The sequence below is a fragment of the Stereum hirsutum genome (genome assembly GCF_000264905.1).
Source record: "Stereum hirsutum FP-91666 SS1 unplaced genomic scaffold STEHIscaffold_5, whole genome shotgun sequence".
Lineage (NCBI taxonomy): Eukaryota > Fungi > Basidiomycota > Agaricomycetes > Russulales > Stereaceae > Stereum > Stereum hirsutum.
In genome coordinates, this window is record NW_006763135.1 from 1,133,695 (window position 1) to 1,154,517 (window position 20,823).

Below are 20,823 nucleotides of genomic sequence, written 5' to 3' on the forward strand. Positions count from 1 at the left end.
ACAGGAGCTGGACAGGAGTGACGTGCGCCACAATGACATGACCCCTGTCGAGTACTTATAAATTCGACCTCAAAATTCAGCGACCGCGACAACGTTGACACCCCCAATACTTTCGCTTTTCGCTTTTCACTTTTCTTTCACCGACCTAACCGACTCGCATCCAATCTTTCCTCCTCCCCTTCTCTCTTTTCTCTATTCCATCCGAGTCACCGCGGTAACATTCTTCTCATATCCATTGACAGAACTATGTTGAAATCCGACGCCGAAGTCATCGAGGCCTTCAATGAACAGGTGAACATGAGCATCGAAGAGCTCGAGGCATGGCTTGATAGTCCAGAGAGCGAGAAAGCTGGTACAGGCGTCGGGCATGACAGCGGGCGGCGCATTGTCGAGATTTTGAAGAAGAACCCTGGGAAGGACCCGAAACAGTATGATGAGGTCCGTCTTAGCAGCATCGTCTAGTGTTTAAGAAACGGCACTCGCTGAGATGGTTGAACTTCAACAGGAGGACTTGCAGCATATGCATAAGGTGGTCGCGTACGTGTGCACGTACTTTCTGGAAGTGATGCTATGGAGGGCAGCGACTGAAAAGTATTTTCGGCCGAAATTTTCAGATACAATTCACGTCACCTCGCACAGGAAGACCATTTGAAGCAGACCAAGACGTTAGACGAGTTGGAGAAGACGAAGAGCACCATCAGGTAGTTCTCTCGCTCCGTAGTCGATAAGAGTCTCTTACTAATTCCCTGTCTCTTTCTAGCTTGCGGAACTGGGGACACGTAAGTGCATGATTCAGACCAACATACGCAGAGACGCTGAGCGGTATCCAGGACCCCGTGAAGGTAAAGAAACAAGAGGATGGCACTTCGAATACCAGAGACGACAGGGCTGCAAACAAGCAAACTGAGGAAACGCTAGAAGAGGAAGGAGAAGCGGACGGAGAGGGCGAGACCGATAGCGAAGTAGAAGGTGATCAGACTGGGGCCAAGCAGAATGAAGAAGTGAAAGCTGCAGGAGGAGACGAAGAGACAAATGGCGAGGAAGCCAACGGAGAAGTGGACCTCGAGGCCAAAAGTGGCGAGAATGAGGAGGTTGACATAGGGGACAAACGCAAGCGAGACAAAGCGGACGCGGACGCGGGAGCGAAGGACACGAAGAAACGTCAGACCGCGCCGAGCCGTAGAGCCAGAGGAAGCAAGATCCCAACAGCGACGACAAGGAAGACCAGGTCTTCTTCGAAGGCAGACGGTGACACCGAAGAATGATTTTTTTCCCCTTTCGAAAAATACTTAGACGGCCGTTCTTTTAACGGTGTACCTTGGTGGACGTCTTTTTGTATTCGTATGTATGAACACTATTCGGCCTAAGCATGGTCAACCGTCTTCAGCTGGCAGACATGCGGGAGTGAAAGCATCGGACGCACCTGGCTTTTTGTTCACGGTCCGAGAACAGGCTAAGACACGAGACCATGGCAAAGGGCACATAACTAGATTATGCCAACAGAGAGTGCGAACAGTGTAATACAAAGTAACATCTTGGACCGAAGTAATAGCACAGTGTGGAAGGAGAGAAAAGTGTGGTTAAAATGAAACAATCGGAGGCATACAGTTCAATTTTGACGGATTCAAGGTCCAGATCCGTGGAGGAGGTTCGATGAATAAACGAGATAGTTGAACATAAATGCACGGATAATAGAAGGAAGAAAGGGATCAAACGAGCTTGCAGCCTAGAATCCGGACTGTTCGAGCAAAACACGTTGTCAGTATCTGATTGAACAAAGTTGAACTCGTGAAGACGTACCAGTCCCGTCAGAGCTCCCGACACCGTAAAGCATCTCCATGGGATGGAAGGCAAGGGAGTTCGACCGAGGTATGAACCGCGAGGGGTATCCGCGCGTAGGCATGGCGGTCAACCCAGTAGGAACGTTGACCGTTGAGAGGGAGGCTGAATCCCGCGTGATAGGGTGGACAGTTGTGCGAATGTGTCTCCAATTTGTCGAGGATATCGCGGAAGACCTAAATGGAACGATAATAAATTCAAAAAGTCAGAGGAGAGCAGCCGTAGTCAAAGGAGAGGGGACGAACGTTGCAAACACACCCGTCCCTGGGTGGACAGAGAATGCTGACAGGCCAGTTGAGAACGGCTGCCAGCTCTCTACGACCCTTGTTGAGTTGCGAATATCCCAGAGCCTGATCTCTCCATCCAAGCTGCAAGTGCACGTCCCATGAATCAGCATTTGGATTTCTTGCCTTCAATGGGTGCAAGCGAAAAGCACGCACCTAGCTGAAAGGAACTGCTTCCCATGTGTCGGACTCCAACAGACATTCTGCACCCACGAGGCATGTCCACCGCAAAGATGAACCACGGCCTCGTCTTCCTCTAACCGTTTATCGAAGATTTTGACCATACCATCACCGAAACCAGATGCAAGCAGAGAGAGCGAGTTCAATTCCGTCGCCATAGCAGTGACAGGGCTGTCTGAGTCCGTTTGAAGATCCTATGTCTTGTGTGTCAGCGAAGTCCTCAAATCGATAGGAGAAAAGTGTGAACGAACCATGAGCTGCGACTCGGTGTGTGCGTCCCAGATCCTGATTGTCCGTGAATCGCCACCAAGATGTAGTTGCCCGCCCGCTTGTTTCCATTCGGCGACCACCCCACTTCCTCGCGGTGTTGAGATTAGGTGACCTAGGCCTCGGAACGAACTGACGAGCTGTACTGGTGTATTGCTTGTCGCCGGGTCGTAGTTTCGGTATAGGCGAACCATACCATCCGCTATCAAAACAAAATAGCGAGTCAATTCTGACTGTACGATACATCAGACGAATCGCCAGTCTGTCAAATGCGCACCGGAAGTGACCAAGATGATTCCGCCAACATCCTGGTTGATGATGTTCAACGAGGTGATCGATGCTGCTTTAGGATTGCCGTTGATAAATGAGGTTAGACGCTGTCGACGCGACCAGTCCCAAACCCTGTCACAGCCCATAATTGTTTAACACTACTCAAGCACGAGAAGGAGCGGAGATCGCGTACGTCACAGTATCAGTCTCGTTTGCCACCACAATATGGGGGTCGAACGAATGGAAGGCCATGAGCAGTGGTGTACCTGGGACATGGAAACTCGTAACCGGCCTGTCCCATCTCCGCTCGTCTTAAGGAGGAAGATTTAAGTGATGATCGTAAGTGCGTATTCTGCGTGAAGTCACGTACGAGCAATTTCCGCCTGAGCCTGGGTTTCAGCAATGACGTGCTCGTTCCGCTGCTGCCTCCAGGACTGGTAGTTGTATTCCACGCTCCCTGGTTCGTCTGCTTCCGCTTGCTGCATCATACACAGGTTACAAAGAGCGCCTTTATGAGACCTTGAAAATGTTGACTCACCCTCATCTGTGGTTCCTTGAAGTACTCACAACACCAATCGAAGAAATGGCTCTTCAGGGGTAATACATCCCGCACACCAGAACCCGTCCCCAAACCCAACATCACGCTACTTCCATTAGAACTATCCGAGAACGAACTCTCTGAAGGGCTCGGCAGTGCACCACTCGGCCCCAAACTCATAGTCATGCTCACCCCACCGCCTTGTCGTCGAGGATTCTGACCCGCCCGTCTCCGTGCTCGGAGCCGCTCCATATCCTCCTCGATAAGAGCTTCCATGACATTGGACGGTGAGAAGTTGGGTGCTGGCAGAGATTCCATAAGGGTGGAATGGGCGGACATGGTTGGTGAAGCCGGTGCACTGCGAGCGTACGCATAGCGTGAAGAGGAAGCATCGCCTTTTTCTTTCGACTCTCTTGACGATATCGAGCCAGTGTCGGAGGGAGGCAGGTATGGAGAGACGTATTGTGCAAGATTCAAATTAGGAGAAGGTGGTCTTGAAGGTTGGGTCTTGTCGGAGAGTGCGGGAGAGTTTGTAGGTTGGTGAGAGGAGGATGCCGGTTGGGGGTATGGTGACGATGGTCGACTCTCGTCCAGCGAAGGGAAGGCCATGCCTCCAAGGCTTTTGAGTGCGTTGGCGAATGAAGAGGTGCGTCTGATGGTGTTGGAAACTCCAGAAGAGATAGTGCTTGTCATTGTATCTGCGCGGCTGATATTGGGACGCGGTTGGGTGGGTGATGGAGGGCGTGTGAGTGCAGGTGAGGATTGGAGTGAAGAACGTCTGGAGCGTCCGCTGAATGATCCTCCCTCAAATTTGGGTGGAATGTTGAGAGATGAGTTCTCCAGCTTGGAGAAAGGTGATTCAAGCAGGAGGGCCATGACATAATCCACGATGGTCTTCGCATGGGTCGCTACCTCTTGGTATGGATCCACGTAAAGCTCGAGCAATGTCGACAGGATCATGAAGAACGAAGACAGCAAGATTCTGTTCTCGGCCTTGAGGTCCTCGTCATCTCCAAAGCCTTCCAACCATTCTTCCACTGCTAAACCTGTTGTGTCCTCCTCGTAAAGGGAGTTCCCACCCAAACTGCCCGACCTCCATCTCTTGTCCTCCTCCCAGTACAACCACGCACAAACGACGAAATAGCCTCTCCACTCCTTAACCAAGCAACTGATAATCACCAAGAGCTCCTTCCTCGCCATCGGACTTGCGTCTTCCTTGATTGCGAGGGTAGCACCGGTGACGACAGCGACCTCCATCCTACAATGCACTCTTTCGTCAAGATGCAGCATCGTCCCTGTCCCTCCGCCGCCCGACTTGCTATGATCAGTCGACCCGTTCGCGCCCATGAAGGTTCCCAGCGCAAATAACGCCGCTGTCCTCACTTCGGGTGAATCATCCGAGAGCAGCGCGATGAATTTATCTTGTGTTCCATGGTCGACTCCGAAGACCTTGATATCGTCATTCCCTGCCCACATCTGCGCGATACACAAGGCAGACCACTGGCGCAGGAGGAAGTCACCCTCGTCAAGACGCTCGAAACATGCGTGGAAAACCTTCTCCCGCCAGCAGGCGTTCTGGCCTTGTGCAAAGTCGCGGGCGATAGCGGAAAGAACGAAGGCACACATGGCTTTGTGTTCGGAGATATTGGGGATAGAGACGTGTTGTTGGTCGTCTTGCATGCAGAGGACGCTCGCGAAATACTTGTAACCTTGGTTGTTATACAGATCAAGTTGGCATGTCGGGTCGACGGCGAGGATGCGTGCCCAAATGAAGATGAGGACCGGGCGTAGATCCTGACCCGCGGCCTGTAGCAGCTTGGATATATAGGGGAATATGCCGATAGCCAGGGCGAGATGTACCGCCCATGGTCCTAAGTCAACGAACTGTGACAGAAGAATAAGTGCTCGCAGGCGATGAGGCTGCGACAGCAGGACCTGAAGGACGATGGGAAGCTGGTCTGGGGGTTTTCTCGGGACTAGGTGATGCTCGTTCTTGTCCAGATTGTAAATTGGCTGTGCGAGACCCAAACCTCCGTTGGCCGGTTCGCTATCGGCGTCTCCTTCGCCGAAGCTCGCGGGCAGGGACAGTGGCCCTCGCTTCGTGAGCGCAGACCCGCCACGAGAAATCCAAACCTCAAAGGCGGTCAATTGATCGGCGAAGAAACGACTAGGAACGTAGTTGTAGGGTCGTTCTCCTGGCGCACCTGCGCGAGGCACCGAGGCTTGAGCTTGAGCCTGCCTACGTGCTCGTATAGATGTGGCACCGGGGACGGAGCCAGGGTTCGGAACCGTATCGACGTGCTTTAGCAGCTCCGGAAGCTGTCGAAGACAAGCATCAACAGCGAGATCCCAGGATGCCCAAAGAGGATGCGTATTTGTTGGGGGAAGTGAGGGAGAGGTATGTGGCGTGCAGTGGTAGTTCTTCATGATACGTTCTGCGAGCAGGAAATTCCTGAATAGTGACGCCACGAGGAGATCTGAACGATATAGTCGTGTGAACAGCTCGCGCGAGAAGGACGTCCAAGCAATCGTGTCCGTGATGGCGGTGAATATCCAGTTGAGTTCTCCGAGAGGCGTCCGTCGATCCTTGAGGTCTCCCGGTAGCTGCATAGCCATATCTGCCGTGATGTTGTTCGGAAGTTGGTGATGCATGACGAAATAACGAAGAGCAATATCGATGGGGGAGGTCAAACAGGAAGTGAAGAGGTCGGCAGGGAGTTCGGGACAGGACGGCAACTGTTCGTTCGCTGCGCACGCTGCGAGCTGGATAGAATCGGTGAAGAGTCCTGAGTGTTCTGGCGCGTTTGCGTTGTCTTTGTCGCGTTTCTGCGCGAAAAGATTGAAGTTTAGAAGGAGGTTTCCTGCGGCGGAACAATCCCAAACGTAGACACATGGTGTTCCAACCCATAGTTGGACCTCAGCGAGTGAAACAGGAATGTACTGCGTGTAGTTTCGATTAAAACACCAGAGTTCACCACTTGCTGTAGGTTTCGGAACCCCATGACCGTTGTAGTAGAAAAGGATGGCGTCGTCCTTCGCCTGCTTGCGCAATGACGTGCAGAACCTTCGAAGGTCTTCGTAAGATGGGTCGAGAATGGGTTTGTACGGAATCTTGGGGCTCAAACTTTCGAACTGGTTTTGGAGATTCGTGCCAATGACCTCGAGAGCTTTGTGAGATGACATGGTGGAGGGGTCGACCCAGCATTCGAGCACAGCACATGGACTCGTCTTGACTATGTCCGGAGGGTCAACACCTATATTGAGACACAATACGAGAGCGGCGTTTGACGTCTTGAGTTTCCCGGGAGATGATCGCCAAGGGGTCATCTTGGGTGCCCATGGTGGCGGAGGAGTGGGTAAACCGGCCGTGATATGTCGCTTCGCGGACCAGTATGGCATGATGGGTACGGGGTCGGAGACGGTGATAGTGGACTCATTTCCATGACGGTCGAATTCTGAACTGCCATTTGCACCTGGTCCATCTCCGAGGGAGGTGCTGTTCACGTCGCGTTCGGTTTCCGAGTCGTCGTCCGAATGTGACCTGCCGTTCTGTCCTACATGATTATGATTCCAGCCATTTACGCCTATCTGGGGGAGTCAGCTGGAAGTATGGTCGAAGAATAACCAGGAGGTCAAACCAGAGTGGTTCTCCTGACGCTGAGCGGATCGCATGTACATTTCCCCTGAGGGTGTAGGGTGCAGTCTGCCCTAGACTTTGAAAGGTCAACGGTCAAACTAGAAACAAGCACAGAATTATTCACACCTTGTTACAGATACAATCCAAATCTCACCGTCTGATTTCTCTAACAGACAACACAGTGCTGAGGTTCTGCGTAAGTTCCGTGCTAGTACTTGCACTCCCGGAGCCTCTAAACGGAGCAACCCAGTTCAAGGGTTAGGGTCTGCAGTTGCTGTGGCGTAGGGCCACACGTATGGAGGTGGCCTGCGATCTTGCCTTTGACCCTCACACTCATGCTCACCTTCAAGCCATTGTCAGGTGCAGCGAAGTCAGACAGACTTGTTCCACTCGCGTATCTTCTTCAGGTCGATGACGTTCATATTTTACTCGATTGTGGCTCTCCAGACTGGTGTCCAGAGTTCGATGATGGCTTGAACGTGTCGGCCCACTGGGAGACATACTGCCAGTCTCTCAAAGAGTTCGTGTTCTCGCTATGTTCTCATAATACATGTTTACTCATTGGTTACATCTGTGCAGGGCTGCACCGACAATAGACCTTGTTCTTCTCTCTCATGGAGACCTTGCACATTCTGGTCTTTATCCCTACGCTTATGCACGATGGGGTCTGAAGGCTCCTGCGTATTCGACTTTGCCTGTCCAGGCTATGGCCCGAATTGCTGCTACCGAAGAATCAGAGAGTATTCGTGATGAGCAGGATGTAGACGCTGGATACCAATCAGACCAACCGCAAGATGGTGAGGACAAGGTAGAGGACTCAGGCGAGAGGGTGGACGAGAGCGGTCCCTCATCAGCCGTTCAACGGAAGGCCAAGTATGTTGCGACTCCTTCCGAGGTGCAGGAAGCTTTCGATTCCATCAACACACTCCGGTACTCTCAACCTACCCATCTTCAAGGTCTGTACTATGCACCCTTGGCTCTTCTATACTCAACTCTGCTCACGTCTCTCTTCACAGGCAAATGTCAAGGCGTGACCATTACTCCTTTCAACGCTGGCCATACTCTCGGCGGTACTATATGGAAAATACGTTCCCCTTCTGCTGGGACGATTATGTATGCGGTCAACATGAACCATATGCGCGAGCGACACCTCGATGGAACCGTGCTCATGCGCCAGGGAGGAGGAATAGCGCCCGGAGTATTTGAACCGCTTGCTAGGCCGGACTTGTTGATCACGGATGCGGCGAGGGCCGATGTGTTGAGCAGTCGACGGAAGGATCGGGATGCTTCACTGATTGGTGCGCAAGTCTGATTTCTCTGTACTTTCATGTACTCATCCATTCGGGATGTTCAATAGACACGATCACCGCGGCACTGTCCTCTCGTTCATCACTCCTTCTCCCTTGCGATGCTAGCACTCGGGTACTTGAACTCTTGGTTCTTCTCGACCAACATTGGTCCTTCGCGCGCCTCAAATATCCCATCTGCCTCCTCTCTCGTTCTGGACGCGAAATGCTCACATTCGTGAGAAGTATGATGGAATGGCTGGGCGGTACAGTTAGTAAGGAAGACGTAGGCGAGGAGGTCACGAGTGGTGGTAGAGATGGTGGCAAGAGAGGGAAAAAGAGGAAAAAGGACAACGACGAGGACGATGATGTTATCGGCGCTTTTGCGCTACGCTTCAAGTACGTTCACATCTACTTCTATAATTTTTGATTGTATTGATCTTACTGCATGATAATCCAGGCATCTCGAATTCTTCCTCAACCCACAAGCTCTTCAGCAGACTTATTCTTCCAAAGATCCCAAGCTGATTCTCGCAGTGCCTGCATCCCTCTCTCACGGCCCGTCTCGGTCACTATTCGCTGACTTTGCCTCTATACCCGATAATGTTGTCCTGCTCACCTCTCGGGGCGAAGAAGGAACGTTATCCCGTGTCCTGTTCGATAGATGGAACAACGCGCAGAGAGCGGAGGATAAATGGGACAAGGGAAAGATAGGGAGTAATGTGATGATGGATGGCTCGCTGTCAATCGAAGTCAGTCAACGCTACCCATACCTTCTCATCTCTACCTTTGGTCACTCGCTAAACAATGGCTCTTTGTGCCATATGCAGCTGCGATCGAAAGTCGCTTTACAGGGCACCGAGCTCGAGATCTTCCTGCAAAGAGAACGCGCCGCAAAAGAAAAACAGACCGCAGAACAGGCCGCTATGGCTCGCAACCGCCAGATGCTCGAAGCTGATGAAGACGACTCTGATGACTCTGAATCCGACTCCGATTCGGAGGACGAGGCGGAGGACGTGGAGCGCGCTCTTGGTGATGACGCTGGCGACGATGATGCTAATGGCATGCAAGTCGACAAACCTCCACCAGAAGTCAAGGCTCCACGACGACGAAGACAAAAAGGGTCATCGTTAGACGGCGACGGTCAGGACACTAATAAGGATTGGTCTCGCTCGTTGACTCTCGGGATGGACCTCGACGCCGCAGACGAGGGTGGGACTAGGCAGTTACTGTCGTTCGATATCTACCTCAAGGGGAATGTATCTAAAACGACTAGTTTCTTTAAAAGTGCAGGTGGAAAGGAAGGGGCACAGAGGTTTAGGATGTTTCCGTATGTGGAGAAAAGGAGGAAGGTCGACGAGTACGGAGAAGTGTTGGATGTTGGAATGTGGGTGAGGCGAGGAAAAATTCTAGAGGAGGACAGCAATGAAGATGCAAGAGAGGAGAAGGAGAAGGAAGAAGAGGCGAAGGTTGGTTTATGTTCTAGCCATGATTTTCTGCCGTGCCTTGACGTGACTATTTCTCTCAGAGGGCTCCGAGGGAACCACCATCGAAGTTTGTTTCGCGCATTGTGGAAGTACAGCTCGCCTGCCGACTTCTCTTTGTTGATTTGGAGGGCCTGAATGATGGACGAGCGACAAAGACGATCATCCCTCAGGTTAACCCCAGAAAGATGGTCAGTGAAGCTCTTCACGTCCTGCTTTTTCACGCTCATATTCTTGTAGATCATAGTACACGGTTCTCCGAGCGCCACCGAGGCCCTCATCGATAGCTGCTCAAATATTCGTGCCATGACGAAGGACGTCTTTGCGCCGTCAGTTGGAGAATCTGTGCAGATCGGCCAGAACACAAGCAGTTTCTCGATATCGCTCAGTGATGATTTGCTTGCGTCTATGAAAATGTCCCGAGTAAGCTATCCTCGAAGGTTTACCTGTTTCCAATGGGGCTTTCCCTGACCGTTGGCGTTTCCCAGTTCGAGGACAATGAAGTGGGGTACGTTACAGGGCGTATCGCCATCACCGCGAGTTCGACGGTGCCTATTCTCCAGCCCTTATCCAATGCTCCAACTTCGCCCTCTACCACCACATCAACATCTACAGTTCCTACTGTTCCCTCCACCAAACCCGAACAACCACAGGACGAGTCTTCACCTAGCCCAATGCCTCTCCGTACTCTTCCCGACCGTCCTCGCCCTATTGGCTCTCTGCCCACCCTCCGCCTCCCGCACTCAACAATGATCGGCGAACTGAAGCTTACAGCTCTGAAATCGAGACTCGCTTCCATTGGTATCCAGTCTGAGCTCGTCGGCGAGGGTGTTTTAATTTGTGGAACCAAGGGTGGAGGTGGATTGAGTCTCGGGGAGAGCTTGGGGGAGAGTGTTGCGGTCAGGAAGGTTGGGAGAGGTAGGGTTGAGTTGGAGGGAGGTGTGAGTGATGTCTATTTCAGGGTTAGGAAGGAGATTTACGGGTTGCATGCGCTTGTTGCTGCGTGAATGATGTGTCTTGGTCCTACTCTTGCCTTGTACCCGTGTAATCTATTTAGCTGAGCGTGCTCAGCACCGGACAGTGATAGACAGCTGTGCGCGATAGCTTATACCTGTAAGATTGTAACAGCTGTACTGCACCAACACTACGCTGACTTGCGTACCGTAGCGTGCAAGAACGCCACAAAATCGGGCAATTTGCTTCCGAGCCACGTGGGGACGGATCAGTCGGAAGCTAAAACCTTAAACTGCTGGAACAGTTCTGTTCGAGTCAACATCTTCTGTCAAGTACCATTCTGCCGCGCGAGTGTTGGAAGAGTTCGGGGCGTTGGTGCATACTTGTCAGTCACTTGATTATTCGGTTATCTGGATGAATGCATTGAAACATTTTCTGCAGCATCGTCCCTGACTTGGAGCTGGGTGAGAGCTGTGGCATGCCATCGCCACCGTCACGTACCGGTTCCAAGCCGAGTCAGCAGTTACAGTCTAGAGACGCCTCGCTGTTGGTTGGTGAGTTCAAGGCCCTTCAACTTCTACCACAGTACTGACATGGAATGACCTTACAAATAGGCTTGAATGGAGACTCGGCCCTACCTGTACAAGATGGCAACCCCGACGGCCGTGATCCTGCCACAAACATGAATGGCACGTTCGACTCTGGTCGCCGAGACTCAATCCAAAACCTTGCTACTAAACTTCCCCAGGACAAGACCCACGACATTGATGATGACCACGAATCCGCTGTATCCGACACTGGTGCCCTAACGATAATGCCTTACTGGATTGCCAAACGTCATACAAGCGCTGGACACCCAACTCCGCCACCTGCTTGGATGGCAAAGGCAACCCCTTGGCGTTCATCTCCAGTCAGACTCAGAACATCCCACGTCCTACTAGTTCAATGTTTAAAGATTGGTGCGCTGCCCCCCGACATCGTGCCCACGGATCCACGCGCCGTGCTGGAATGCTGGGTCGACCCTGCGTCTATCTTCGACTCCGAGTCGCAGAAGGCCCTCGAAATCATCAATGCTAAGTTAAGGGGACAATTCGACACTCTCAAGGCCAAGAATCAACAGCTTCAATATTGCGATCTTCCGGACCCGACTATGGCCTATCTTCGCCGTGTCTGTGTGACAGCCCGGCGCGAAGCTGGTCGCGATGCGATCGTATTCTACTACAACGGTCATGGCGTGCTTAAACCCACCATCGATGGGGAGCTATGGTGCTTCAACGAGGATCGTACTGAGTATAGTGCGGTCTCAATCTCGAAGCTGCAGTTGTGGCTAAATTCTCCTTGCGTGTATATTTGGGATTGTGCGGCGGCAGGACGGTTACTTTCTGGTTTCATTCACTCTGCACAGGAGAATGACAAAATAAACGCCACGGTACCAAACCCCCCACGCCCGTTTGCGGACTGCCTACAGCTGGCTGCTTGTGCCGCGGACGAACAGTTGCCCTCATGCCCAGAGCTTCCTGCCGACGTCCTCACGTCGTGCCTGACATCTCCGATACAGATGGCACTACATTATTTCATCCTCCGCAATAATCTCGTGCTTCCTGTTGGAGTTACGATAGATTCGGTCAAGGAGCTGCCTGGCGACGCCAGCAACCGACAAACGCCACTTGGAGAGCTCGAGTGGATATTCATCGCGATCACCGACGCTATTGCCTGGACCTCATTACCTCCTGACGTGTTTAATCGACTATATAGGGCTGACAAGATAGTCTCCTCTCTTTTCCGCAACTATCTGCTCGCGGAACGTATTCTAAAGGATTACGGATGCACGCCACATACCTATCCTCCCATCCCTTCGATGAATACACATCCTTTGTGGGATACATGGGACCTCGCCGTCGATGCATGCCTCCGTCAACTACCTGACCTTCTGAAGAACCCAGAAAGGACTCCCGACCCGTCGGCCATACCAAGAGACCCGTACAGTCGAGCGCAGTTGCGGGACGTGTTGTACCCACGTGCCGACTTGTACGAACCATACGAATACAAGCCCACTCGATTCTTCGCTGACACTCTTACCGCTTTTGAAGTATGGATCTCGCACGGCGGTATTGCGCCGAAGGCCCCATCTTTCCTCTCATCAACTCACCATACCTACAGTAACACAGACACTATTCTCGACCTTGGTTCTCGAACAGGCGATCTGTCTGTTCCTCTCATACCGCGCCCACCCGAACATCTTCCAATTGTCATGCAGGCTCTCATGACGCACCGACATCGTCTCCGCACTCTTATTCTGCTGGCGCAATTCATGGATCTCGGGTCATGGGCGGTTCATCACGTCCTTCGTGCGGGCTTCTTTGGCCCACTGATGAACCTTCTGAGACCTGTGACACCGAGGGAAGATCTACAGCCTGTACTTATATTCATCTGGGCCCGCATACTGGCCGTAGACCCAACCTGTCAAATGGATCTCTATAATGGCCAAGTAATCCGCTACTTTTCCAACGTTCTACGCATGCCAGACGACCAACTCCGGGCCATAATTCCTAATATTTCGGAGCACAAGGCGATGTGTGCGTTCATTCTAGCCGTCATCGCTCGGGGATTTCCACAAGGCCAAAACGCATGCTTCCGTGAACAGGTATTCCACGCATGCTTTCAGTGTCTCGACGCAAACGACTATCTGCTTCGTCAGTGGTCCGCGCTCTGTATTGCGCAACTATGGGCCACTAACGACGAGATCAAGGCATTCGGTGTGGACCACGGGACCCAGGATAAGCTCATCGCCTCGCTTTTGGACGATTCTCCGGAGGTACGGACGGCAGCGGCGTTTGCACTTGGAACATTTTTGGGCGCGTCAGGGTCTGCGCAATCGAGCCAGTGCGATAACGTCGGTACAGGGGCGATGCTTCATCTCGAGGAGAGGGTCCATTGTAGGATGGAGGTCGCTGTCGCCACGAGTGCAACGCTCGCAATCAAGGACGATGCAAGTCCAATGGCACGGAAGGAATTGGTTGTTCTCATAAGCTGCTTGGTGAACGAGTGGAAGGGGCATTTTGTCGTTTGTGCCTGGCTATATTGGGAGGAGGATAGGCGGTGGAGGTCGGTCAGTCCAGAAAAGAAGTCCTCTACTCGGAAGACTCTTTCGAAGTTTGCGGTGCAGGAGTGGTTAGAAGGTTGTGGGGATGATGAAATTTTACGAGAGGAAAATCGGGTCCTACTCTCATACATCTTTACCATCTTTTCGACGTTATTGGAGCTCTACGTCGACCCTTATCAAGAGGTAGCGACGCTCGCGAAGACCGTCGTGGACTATATCATGGCCCTTCTTCTCGACTCGCCCTTCACCAAACTAGAGACCTCGTCGCTCAAACCACCACCGAAACCGTATGATCGCCCCGCAAGTGGGTTAGGGAGACGTAACTCAGTACAATCACCGCAGTCGCTTGCACGTTCCTCTTCTCCATCCCTTTTACGCTCGACAACCGGCGTGCCTACCAGCAAGGAACCATCCAACTTGACCCAAGCACTCAGAAAGATGACGCTTCCAATAGTGACCACGGGCCGCTCTTCGCCAACACTTAGTAGCTCTTCTCGGTCTTCTCACTCGCCGCTTGGCTCCTATCCTCCGCCTCTTCGACCACCATCACCAAACTTCAACTTTACACGATACGTTTCGCCGTATGCGAACGATCCCGTATCTTCATCTTCGTCTGATCTCGACTCGGACTCTCCCCCCTCGCCGACATCCCCACTTCTTTCCTCCTCTCCACACACGCATTCACAGCCGCAGTTGTCCCCTTCGGATGTCATTGAAGCTCTCATCGAGGAGGATATAGAGAGACTGAGAACTCGGCGACGCAAAGGGCAGCGACACCAAACCTCACAGGGAACAAGCCCTTCAGAGAGTTCCTTTTCAGAGGGTTCAAATGCGAGTAGTGTGATACTGGGTCTTGGAACGGGGACAGGACTACGAGATATGCTACCCTTGAAGAGCACGTACTTTGAATCCTGCTGTGATTATTTCAGGGAACCTCAGATGAGAGTAAGCTTATATCTGTTTTATTGTCGTGGCAGGACTAACTCTTTCTTTGGCTTCTCGTGGTGCTTTTAGCAAGCGGAGGCCGACGAACCAGGCAGTATCGAGTATAATCATCAGTCGTGGCGTCTGCAGCGTAATGAACAGATGATTGCGCGAATTCCGGCCCAAGATGAGGTATCCAGTACGTCTATTCACGTCTCTAGCAGAGTTTCGTAGTGGTCTTACTGATGTGTGATGTCTAGCTGAGCACAAATGGGATAAAACCGTCACGAATTTCCGTGTGTCTGGCGCTCCGCTGCTTATGGCTTTTCATTCCTTTGATCCTCACATCGTAGTGGCCAACGGACCAGATGCTGTCAGGTACGATTGCTCGCGGTCTCGCTCAGTTCGGTGTGCTCATATCGATACCACTATCAGCGTCTGGGATTGGTCACGACGTCAACAACTGGCGTCCTTCATGAACGGCAATCCTCAAGGGACAGCCATCACCTCACTCCGCATTATCAACCAGGAGATTGGTGGCATCATCCTTGTGGCATCAGGTACGTCTCTCGTGGGCTCAGAATATACTGCATGTTTCACTGAATGTGACTTTCGTAGCGGATGGTATACTTCGGTTGTATCGCAACTATGACCCCGCCACCAGCAATGCACCGGTGCAACTTGTCAGCGCCTTCCGTGCGCTCAGCGAGATCGTCCGGCCTGTTCCTCACGGAGTCGGGACGATCGTAGACTGGCAACAGTTGACTGGCCATTTGCATGTCAGCGGAGATTCCCGTTTGATCAGAATATGGGATGCACACAATGAAATGCAAGTCATGGTATGTATCCTCTCGCTGCCTCATGTCCTTTTCCGATTCAGCTAGTGAGCTAATGACGATGCAAATAGGATCTGACAACGAGTTCGGGAAGTCCTGTTACCACGATAGCTTCCGAGAATCATCATCCGTCTCTCCTAGTCACTGGCTTCGGCGATGGCTCGATCAAAGTCTTTGACAAACGATTGAGAGAGGACAAAGCCGTTGTGCATGAATATATCCGCCACGCATCGTGGGTAGAAAACGCGCGATGGAGCCCTACGCATGACCGGCAGTTTCTTTCAGCCAGGTACGTCGTCCTTTCACCTCCCCGAACTGTTATCACAATGATGACCCAAATTTCATTAGTCTGGACGGTGCAGTACACTTATGGGATATCCGCCGTTCCGAGAAATCCGTAGGAACTTGGAACCCAGTTGCAGGTGGTCTCTCAGCATTTGATGTACATCCCAATTCTGGTGTATTCGCTGCGTGAGTGCTGGAGTCTTTGGATTACTGCATACTTGACGAACCAATTTCTCTTTCCTTTCAGGTCTTCTGTCGTCTCTCCCTCGAACAGGAGGAACATACGGACTGCTGTCCATGCAATCTCTTCCAAAACTATACCTCTTTCCAGTGTCACTATCCCTTCAGGCATATCGCCTATCACTAATCCGAGGTCTCTGCCGACATTTGGACCTCGAGCTCATTCTCTCGCTTTTCATCCTCTGGAAATGGTTTATGGCATCGGTAGTCCTGACGGGACCGGTACGTACAACCCCGTTCCTGGACAATTCTGATCTTGCTGACGTTGAACATGTTCTTCAGTGCATATTTTAGGTTGTAGGCTCAGTTAATTGAATGTCTTCTTATCCATAATATCTCTCTTGAATCCTTCACTACTCGCAATATCGTACATGCTCTATTTCTTTTATACACCGCTACGCACTCACCTCTTATGTTGTTTACCTATAATTGCCCTTTTGCTCTGCTACTGCTACTGCTTTGTCTTGTTGTCCACAGTCTGTGTTGTATCGGCTTACTCGAACGTACTATACTGCATCTTGTTAAGCCTCATTTTTAATACCATTATCTGTCGAAAGTACGGACTAGCCTGACCATCACAAGTGAGTATTCGATTTGGAAGCCCTTGTTGTACCAAAGCAACGACAAGTACATAGTTGAATCTACGGTTCATTCTATAATGCTGGAGCCACAGTTACGCAATGACCTCGAATCGTCACACAACAGGGGTGACGGCTTCCAAAATAAGGGGCAAAGAAGGCTTTCCATCCACTGTCGGAGATGCAATGATCGACATCGAAAATATGACCTTGGAGTGTCTGGGTGAGGGAGAGAAACGGAAGGCGCTGATGAGATCACACAGTACAGCCTCTGCAAGAGACAACATATTCATCAACGATTCGCAAATGCATGAAAAGATGAAGGCAGGCCCTTCCGACGATGACTATCGAGTCAACTTACTCATTTCGAACTGAGAGAACCTGAAACCCGGACAGGAGTTTTTTCCGGCACCGAATGTCATCCTGCAGTACCCCAAGTTTGTGAGAAACATGGCGACCGAAGTGAAGAAGGGAGCGTACAAATTCGAATATATGCCCGGTAACCGTGCGGATAACACACTCTCTGGTAGCTCCTCCATCCATCGCTCTGGCTTCCACTTCATCGCGTCCGGCCCCCAGAGCTTTGCACTCCGGTTCATGCTCGCGATACCGATGGTCAACACCGTGTCTTTCGGAATGAATATTTCATGGATCTCAGTACCATGAACGTCAGTTATGGGGGAATCAAGCGGCAAAACGGTGTCTTCGAGGGCCCTGCAGAAGAGTAAGTGAACCATTACGACGAGTTGTGGTCTCAGCGAAGCATTCAGGAGGGTTATACAGACCTTCTGTCGATATGAGGTGTCGGGGTATACCTGCGCGGCATATCAAAAGAGATGCGTCAACGTTCGCATCTTGCCAGCGTAGGACACGTCCAGTGGGGTGAAGTTCTAGATGAGCACTCACAATCGTAGTGTCTCCCGACAAACAGCATCCAAGAACTGCAATGCCTGTATCTCATCATGACTCAGATATCTGCTTTCCCCGCCCTCACAAATGTGCAGTGCCTTTACTATCTCTTCTCGCAGGCGTTCCTGAGCAGCAGGGTGTTCGGCGAGCAGGCTCAAGGTGCGACAGAGTGCCGAGGAGGTTGTATCAGTGGCGGCGAACACGAACGATCTGGGGCATGAGATTAATGTCTCGAGATATTTGATGATAGCAGAACAGAAGAGAAAAACTGACGAGATCTAGTAAGGATGATAACAGTGTCAGGACAGCCAGTGACTATCGACAGGGGAAGCATGGTCTAGATGGTGTTTGCATACCTGTGCCACAACCTCCTCGTCCTCCAACCGATCCTCTCCACTTGCGCTCATATTCGCACGCACTTTCAAGATAATGATGTATAAGGAAATGAACCGTCATATATTATGAAGATAACTCACTGAGCAGACTGATCAAATCCTTCTCCGCAACTTGCTGTAACGTGCTCTCGTCTCCCTTGGCCAGGGTTATCTTCTTTGCCTCATATATCTCCCTCGATGTTCTTTCAATCTCATCTACCATGTTCTTAGTCCTTCGAACATCTTGAAGTGGAAGCCGGTCGATTATATATTTCCAAGTTCGAGGTGTGCACATACGTGAAGCGAGGGGTAGGAGGTACTCCGCGCCTATCCGAAGGGAAGGTAACGAGAGAGCTGATCTACGTGGATAGAATGAACAAATTCCGGAGAGGGTAAGATCAGAGTTTTTTTTTGAGACAGAGAAGGCACTCACATCCCCTCCTTGATTGCAGTACCATAAGCACTTGACGTCTCTTCGATGGCCAACGAATCGAGTGTCTGCCCAACTCCTGCCTGTCCAATCATCTCTAATGCTGTCCTCGTGAGCCAGCTGAGCATGTCGACCTAGGTAGATGACAAACACGTCGATAACTTATAAGTATTTCCCTTGGTGTACGACCAACGTAGCAATATGAAAGGCTGCTCACTTCCACAGCGCCGTTAGTGGTCAATGAGCGTAAAGACTCCCGTAACTATAGAGGAAAAGGACCAGAGTGTTATCACGAGATATTGTAAACACAACAAGGCGACGGTCAAGCGTACCGTATGAGACACGCCGAAGAATATGGGCAACATTCTCTTGATGTTGCCCATACTGAACACGGGGTTCAGAAACTTACGCTGTTTTCGGTGTTTATGTCCTGTATAAGATGAAATTTCGGACGATAAATGTCAGTAAGCAACCTTATAATGAAGAGAGACACAATGGACTTACCTTCCGTAACGAGGACGCTGTGGGCCCCAAAGAGAATACGCTTGATGCTATTTACAGTCATGTCTCTTAGAGAGCACGGATCGATGTCGATCTTCAGCGAAATATGACGCACAGCATAAAACCTTCTCTCTCCTCAAATAGAGCCTCATCCTGACAAGAGTACCCCGAAATTGAACCATCGTACACGAAGTCAAGACGCCCAAATAGCATACCTTCTTGAAGATGGTATACAACGCAGAGGGGTCTGCCACGTAGATCATGTCATTGAACTAAGTGATGCAAGAACGGAGGTCAGGGTACGAAGTTTGGTTGAAATATCGCAGCAGTATGATCACTTACACCAATCGGGGTGGTAAGCCTGAAAACGCTGCAAGCTGCCATACAGGTTGCCCGGCATCGTCAGTCTATCTGTATCATGGACTGCATCTCCCACCAGTAAAATCAAGGCTTACCATCTTGTATGCTGTCGAGAAAAGGCCATCCGCGTTGAGGGTCGTATAACAAAGGCAGGTTCCCTGAATATTCACGTACGCCGACTTTATGAGAATTCGGGGACGGAAAATATAATTTCGATGGGATATACCGGTCCAGAATGAAACGGACTTCGGGGCGGGGATGTTCGCTATGCCCCTTTGTACTCGTCTACGCGACCAGATGAGATGCGCGACGTAGGACGCGATGATAAGTATAAGTGCAGTGAGTGCGTCTTGTAGTGGTACCATATTCGACGTTGTCGACTTGTCAGATCCGTACCCTACAGGCACAACTGCGATTGCCAGATACTTATACAAAAGTTCAGGAGTTGATATGGGAATCATGTCGCCCATGAAATGACTCGGGCAAGTCGCCGAATACAGCAGGGGACATGGCAAAGAAAGACCGGTCGGTTCTACTGCTGTCAACGTCTTGAATGCTTTCTTTTTGCGGTCCACCGAAGCTCAATTTACCTTGAAAACATCCATTAACGCAAAGTTATATGCGGCCTTGAGGACTGATCCAACTTACCTTAGGCTTTCAAGACCAGTTTACGGTCGACGCAGGTCACCTTTTGGCCTCGCCCCGTCACGCTCGAACCTTCCATGTTGACTTCGCCGGACCCGGAAAGGGCGTTCTCATACAAGGCAAGCACCGAAACTTGTTATGTTAGGTCCACCGTACCAGCGTGATTGAACGAGGCTGGAAGAGGTCGAAAAGTAACTTAATCAAGCTCGTCAACCACACGCAATAGATCTTCTTCGGTGCGGTCAACATCAGGCGACTCGAGGAACGAGGTAAGTCAGGCTACTCAAAGTTATATGAAGCATCGCAGAAGGACGAGAACTCACAGATATTCATTTCCTTCAGAATCTGTGGAGGTAGCAGATTGGTGGATTTGTGCTCTGTAAATTATTCTGGATCGGACGGGCAGAAATATAGCGGCGACCTCGTAGACATGCTCAGTTATTCTTATCCCCTCCCCAATCCTTTCTTTTCACGTAAATCTCGACCAACCTGTGTGGCACACCCATTGCGGATGTCTGGCGTCGACGTCAGGCCGTATGATCCTTGCTTGCCGGTTGAGATAGGGGCTACTCTGCTTTTAGGAGACTAGCGTCAACAACCGTCCTATCTATGAAGATAAGGGCCAACGAACCTCTCCGTGCAGTAATGATTTCGTCGACATGTATATGCACAATCTCGGCGAGCTGTGAGGGTCGCCTGAGGTCAGTGTGCGGGAGAATGTAAGAAAAAAGAAATCGCCTCATCGGACTATCCCGGCTCTGGATCGAATTCCGCGTCCCCAATATTCTCGGCGCTGCAATCGCCATGCCGCCTCGTTCTCTCCTTCGCCTCTCCTCCCCGAACCTTACATGACAAAACTCTCCAAAGCAGCACAGTAACGCATGCAAGACTCCCTCTGT

At 51.2% G+C, this 20,823-nt stretch overlaps 5 protein-coding genes across 5 annotated transcripts; 3 read left to right on the plus strand and 2 right to left on the minus strand.

Moving 5' to 3' along the window:
• Positions 1-246: 246 nt before the first annotated feature.
• STEHIDRAFT_155432 (uncharacterized protein) lies at positions 247-1,265 on the plus strand (the record flags this gene model as incomplete). The annotated part of the gene is made up of 5 exons (XM_007302705.1): positions 247-438; positions 506-537; positions 615-701; positions 761-779; positions 831-1,265. 5 exons carry the CDS (start codon positions 247-249, stop codon positions 1,263-1,265), a joined length of 765 nt encoding a protein of 254 aa, XP_007302767.1.
• A 216-nt stretch (positions 1,266-1,481) lies between these two features.
• Positions 1,482-7,211, minus strand: STEHIDRAFT_94991 (uncharacterized protein). Its single transcript, XM_007302706.1, has 11 exons — positions 7,142-7,211; positions 7,017-7,091; positions 3,379-6,962; positions 3,211-3,319; positions 3,034-3,151; positions 2,848-2,972; positions 2,555-2,772; positions 2,280-2,497; positions 2,085-2,207; positions 1,801-2,015; positions 1,482-1,738 (listed from the first exon to the last, which is right to left on the minus strand). The coding sequence occupies exons 2-11, from the start codon at positions 7,054-7,056 to the stop codon at positions 1,710-1,712; spliced, it is 4,779 nt and encodes a 1,592-aa protein (XP_007302768.1). The 5' UTR covers positions 7,057-7,091; positions 7,142-7,211; the 3' UTR covers positions 1,482-1,709.
• Positions 7,212-7,350: 139 nt separating this feature from the next.
• STEHIDRAFT_94995 (uncharacterized protein) lies at positions 7,351-10,792 on the plus strand (the record flags this gene model as incomplete). Its single annotated transcript, XM_007302707.1, has 10 exons — positions 7,351-7,535; positions 7,595-7,971; positions 8,032-8,313; positions 8,373-8,700; positions 8,762-9,053; positions 9,132-9,770; positions 9,830-9,976; positions 10,026-10,208; positions 10,274-10,399; positions 10,445-10,792. 10 exons carry the CDS (start codon positions 7,351-7,353, stop codon positions 10,790-10,792), a joined length of 2,907 nt encoding a protein of 968 aa, XP_007302769.1.
• A 418-nt stretch (positions 10,793-11,210) lies between these two features.
• STEHIDRAFT_76800 (uncharacterized protein) lies at positions 11,211-16,510 on the plus strand. Its single transcript, XM_007302372.1, has 10 exons — positions 11,211-11,293; positions 11,354-14,787; positions 14,857-14,965; positions 15,027-15,144; positions 15,202-15,326; positions 15,385-15,605; positions 15,674-15,891; positions 15,951-16,073; positions 16,135-16,349; positions 16,410-16,510. Exons 1-10 carry the CDS (start codon positions 11,218-11,220, stop codon positions 16,436-16,438), a joined length of 4,668 nt encoding a protein of 1,555 aa, XP_007302434.1. The 5' UTR covers positions 11,211-11,217; the 3' UTR covers positions 16,439-16,510.
• Positions 16,511-16,821: 311 nt separating this feature from the next.
• STEHIDRAFT_95000 (cytochrome P450) lies at positions 16,822-20,109 on the minus strand (the record flags this gene model as incomplete). Its single annotated transcript, XM_007302708.1, has 17 exons — positions 19,928-20,109; positions 19,506-19,869; positions 19,375-19,437; positions 19,262-19,296; positions 19,135-19,191; positions 19,035-19,072; positions 18,923-18,969; positions 18,751-18,848; positions 18,636-18,680; positions 18,422-18,552; positions 18,091-18,347; positions 17,971-18,032; positions 17,612-17,838; positions 17,491-17,520; positions 17,186-17,419; positions 17,067-17,128; positions 16,822-16,976 (listed from the first exon to the last, which is right to left on the minus strand). Exons 2-17 carry the CDS (start codon positions 19,747-19,749, stop codon positions 16,822-16,824), a joined length of 1,785 nt encoding a protein of 594 aa, XP_007302770.1. The 5' UTR covers positions 19,750-19,869; positions 19,928-20,109.
• Between the last annotated feature and the right edge of the window lie 714 nt (positions 20,110-20,823).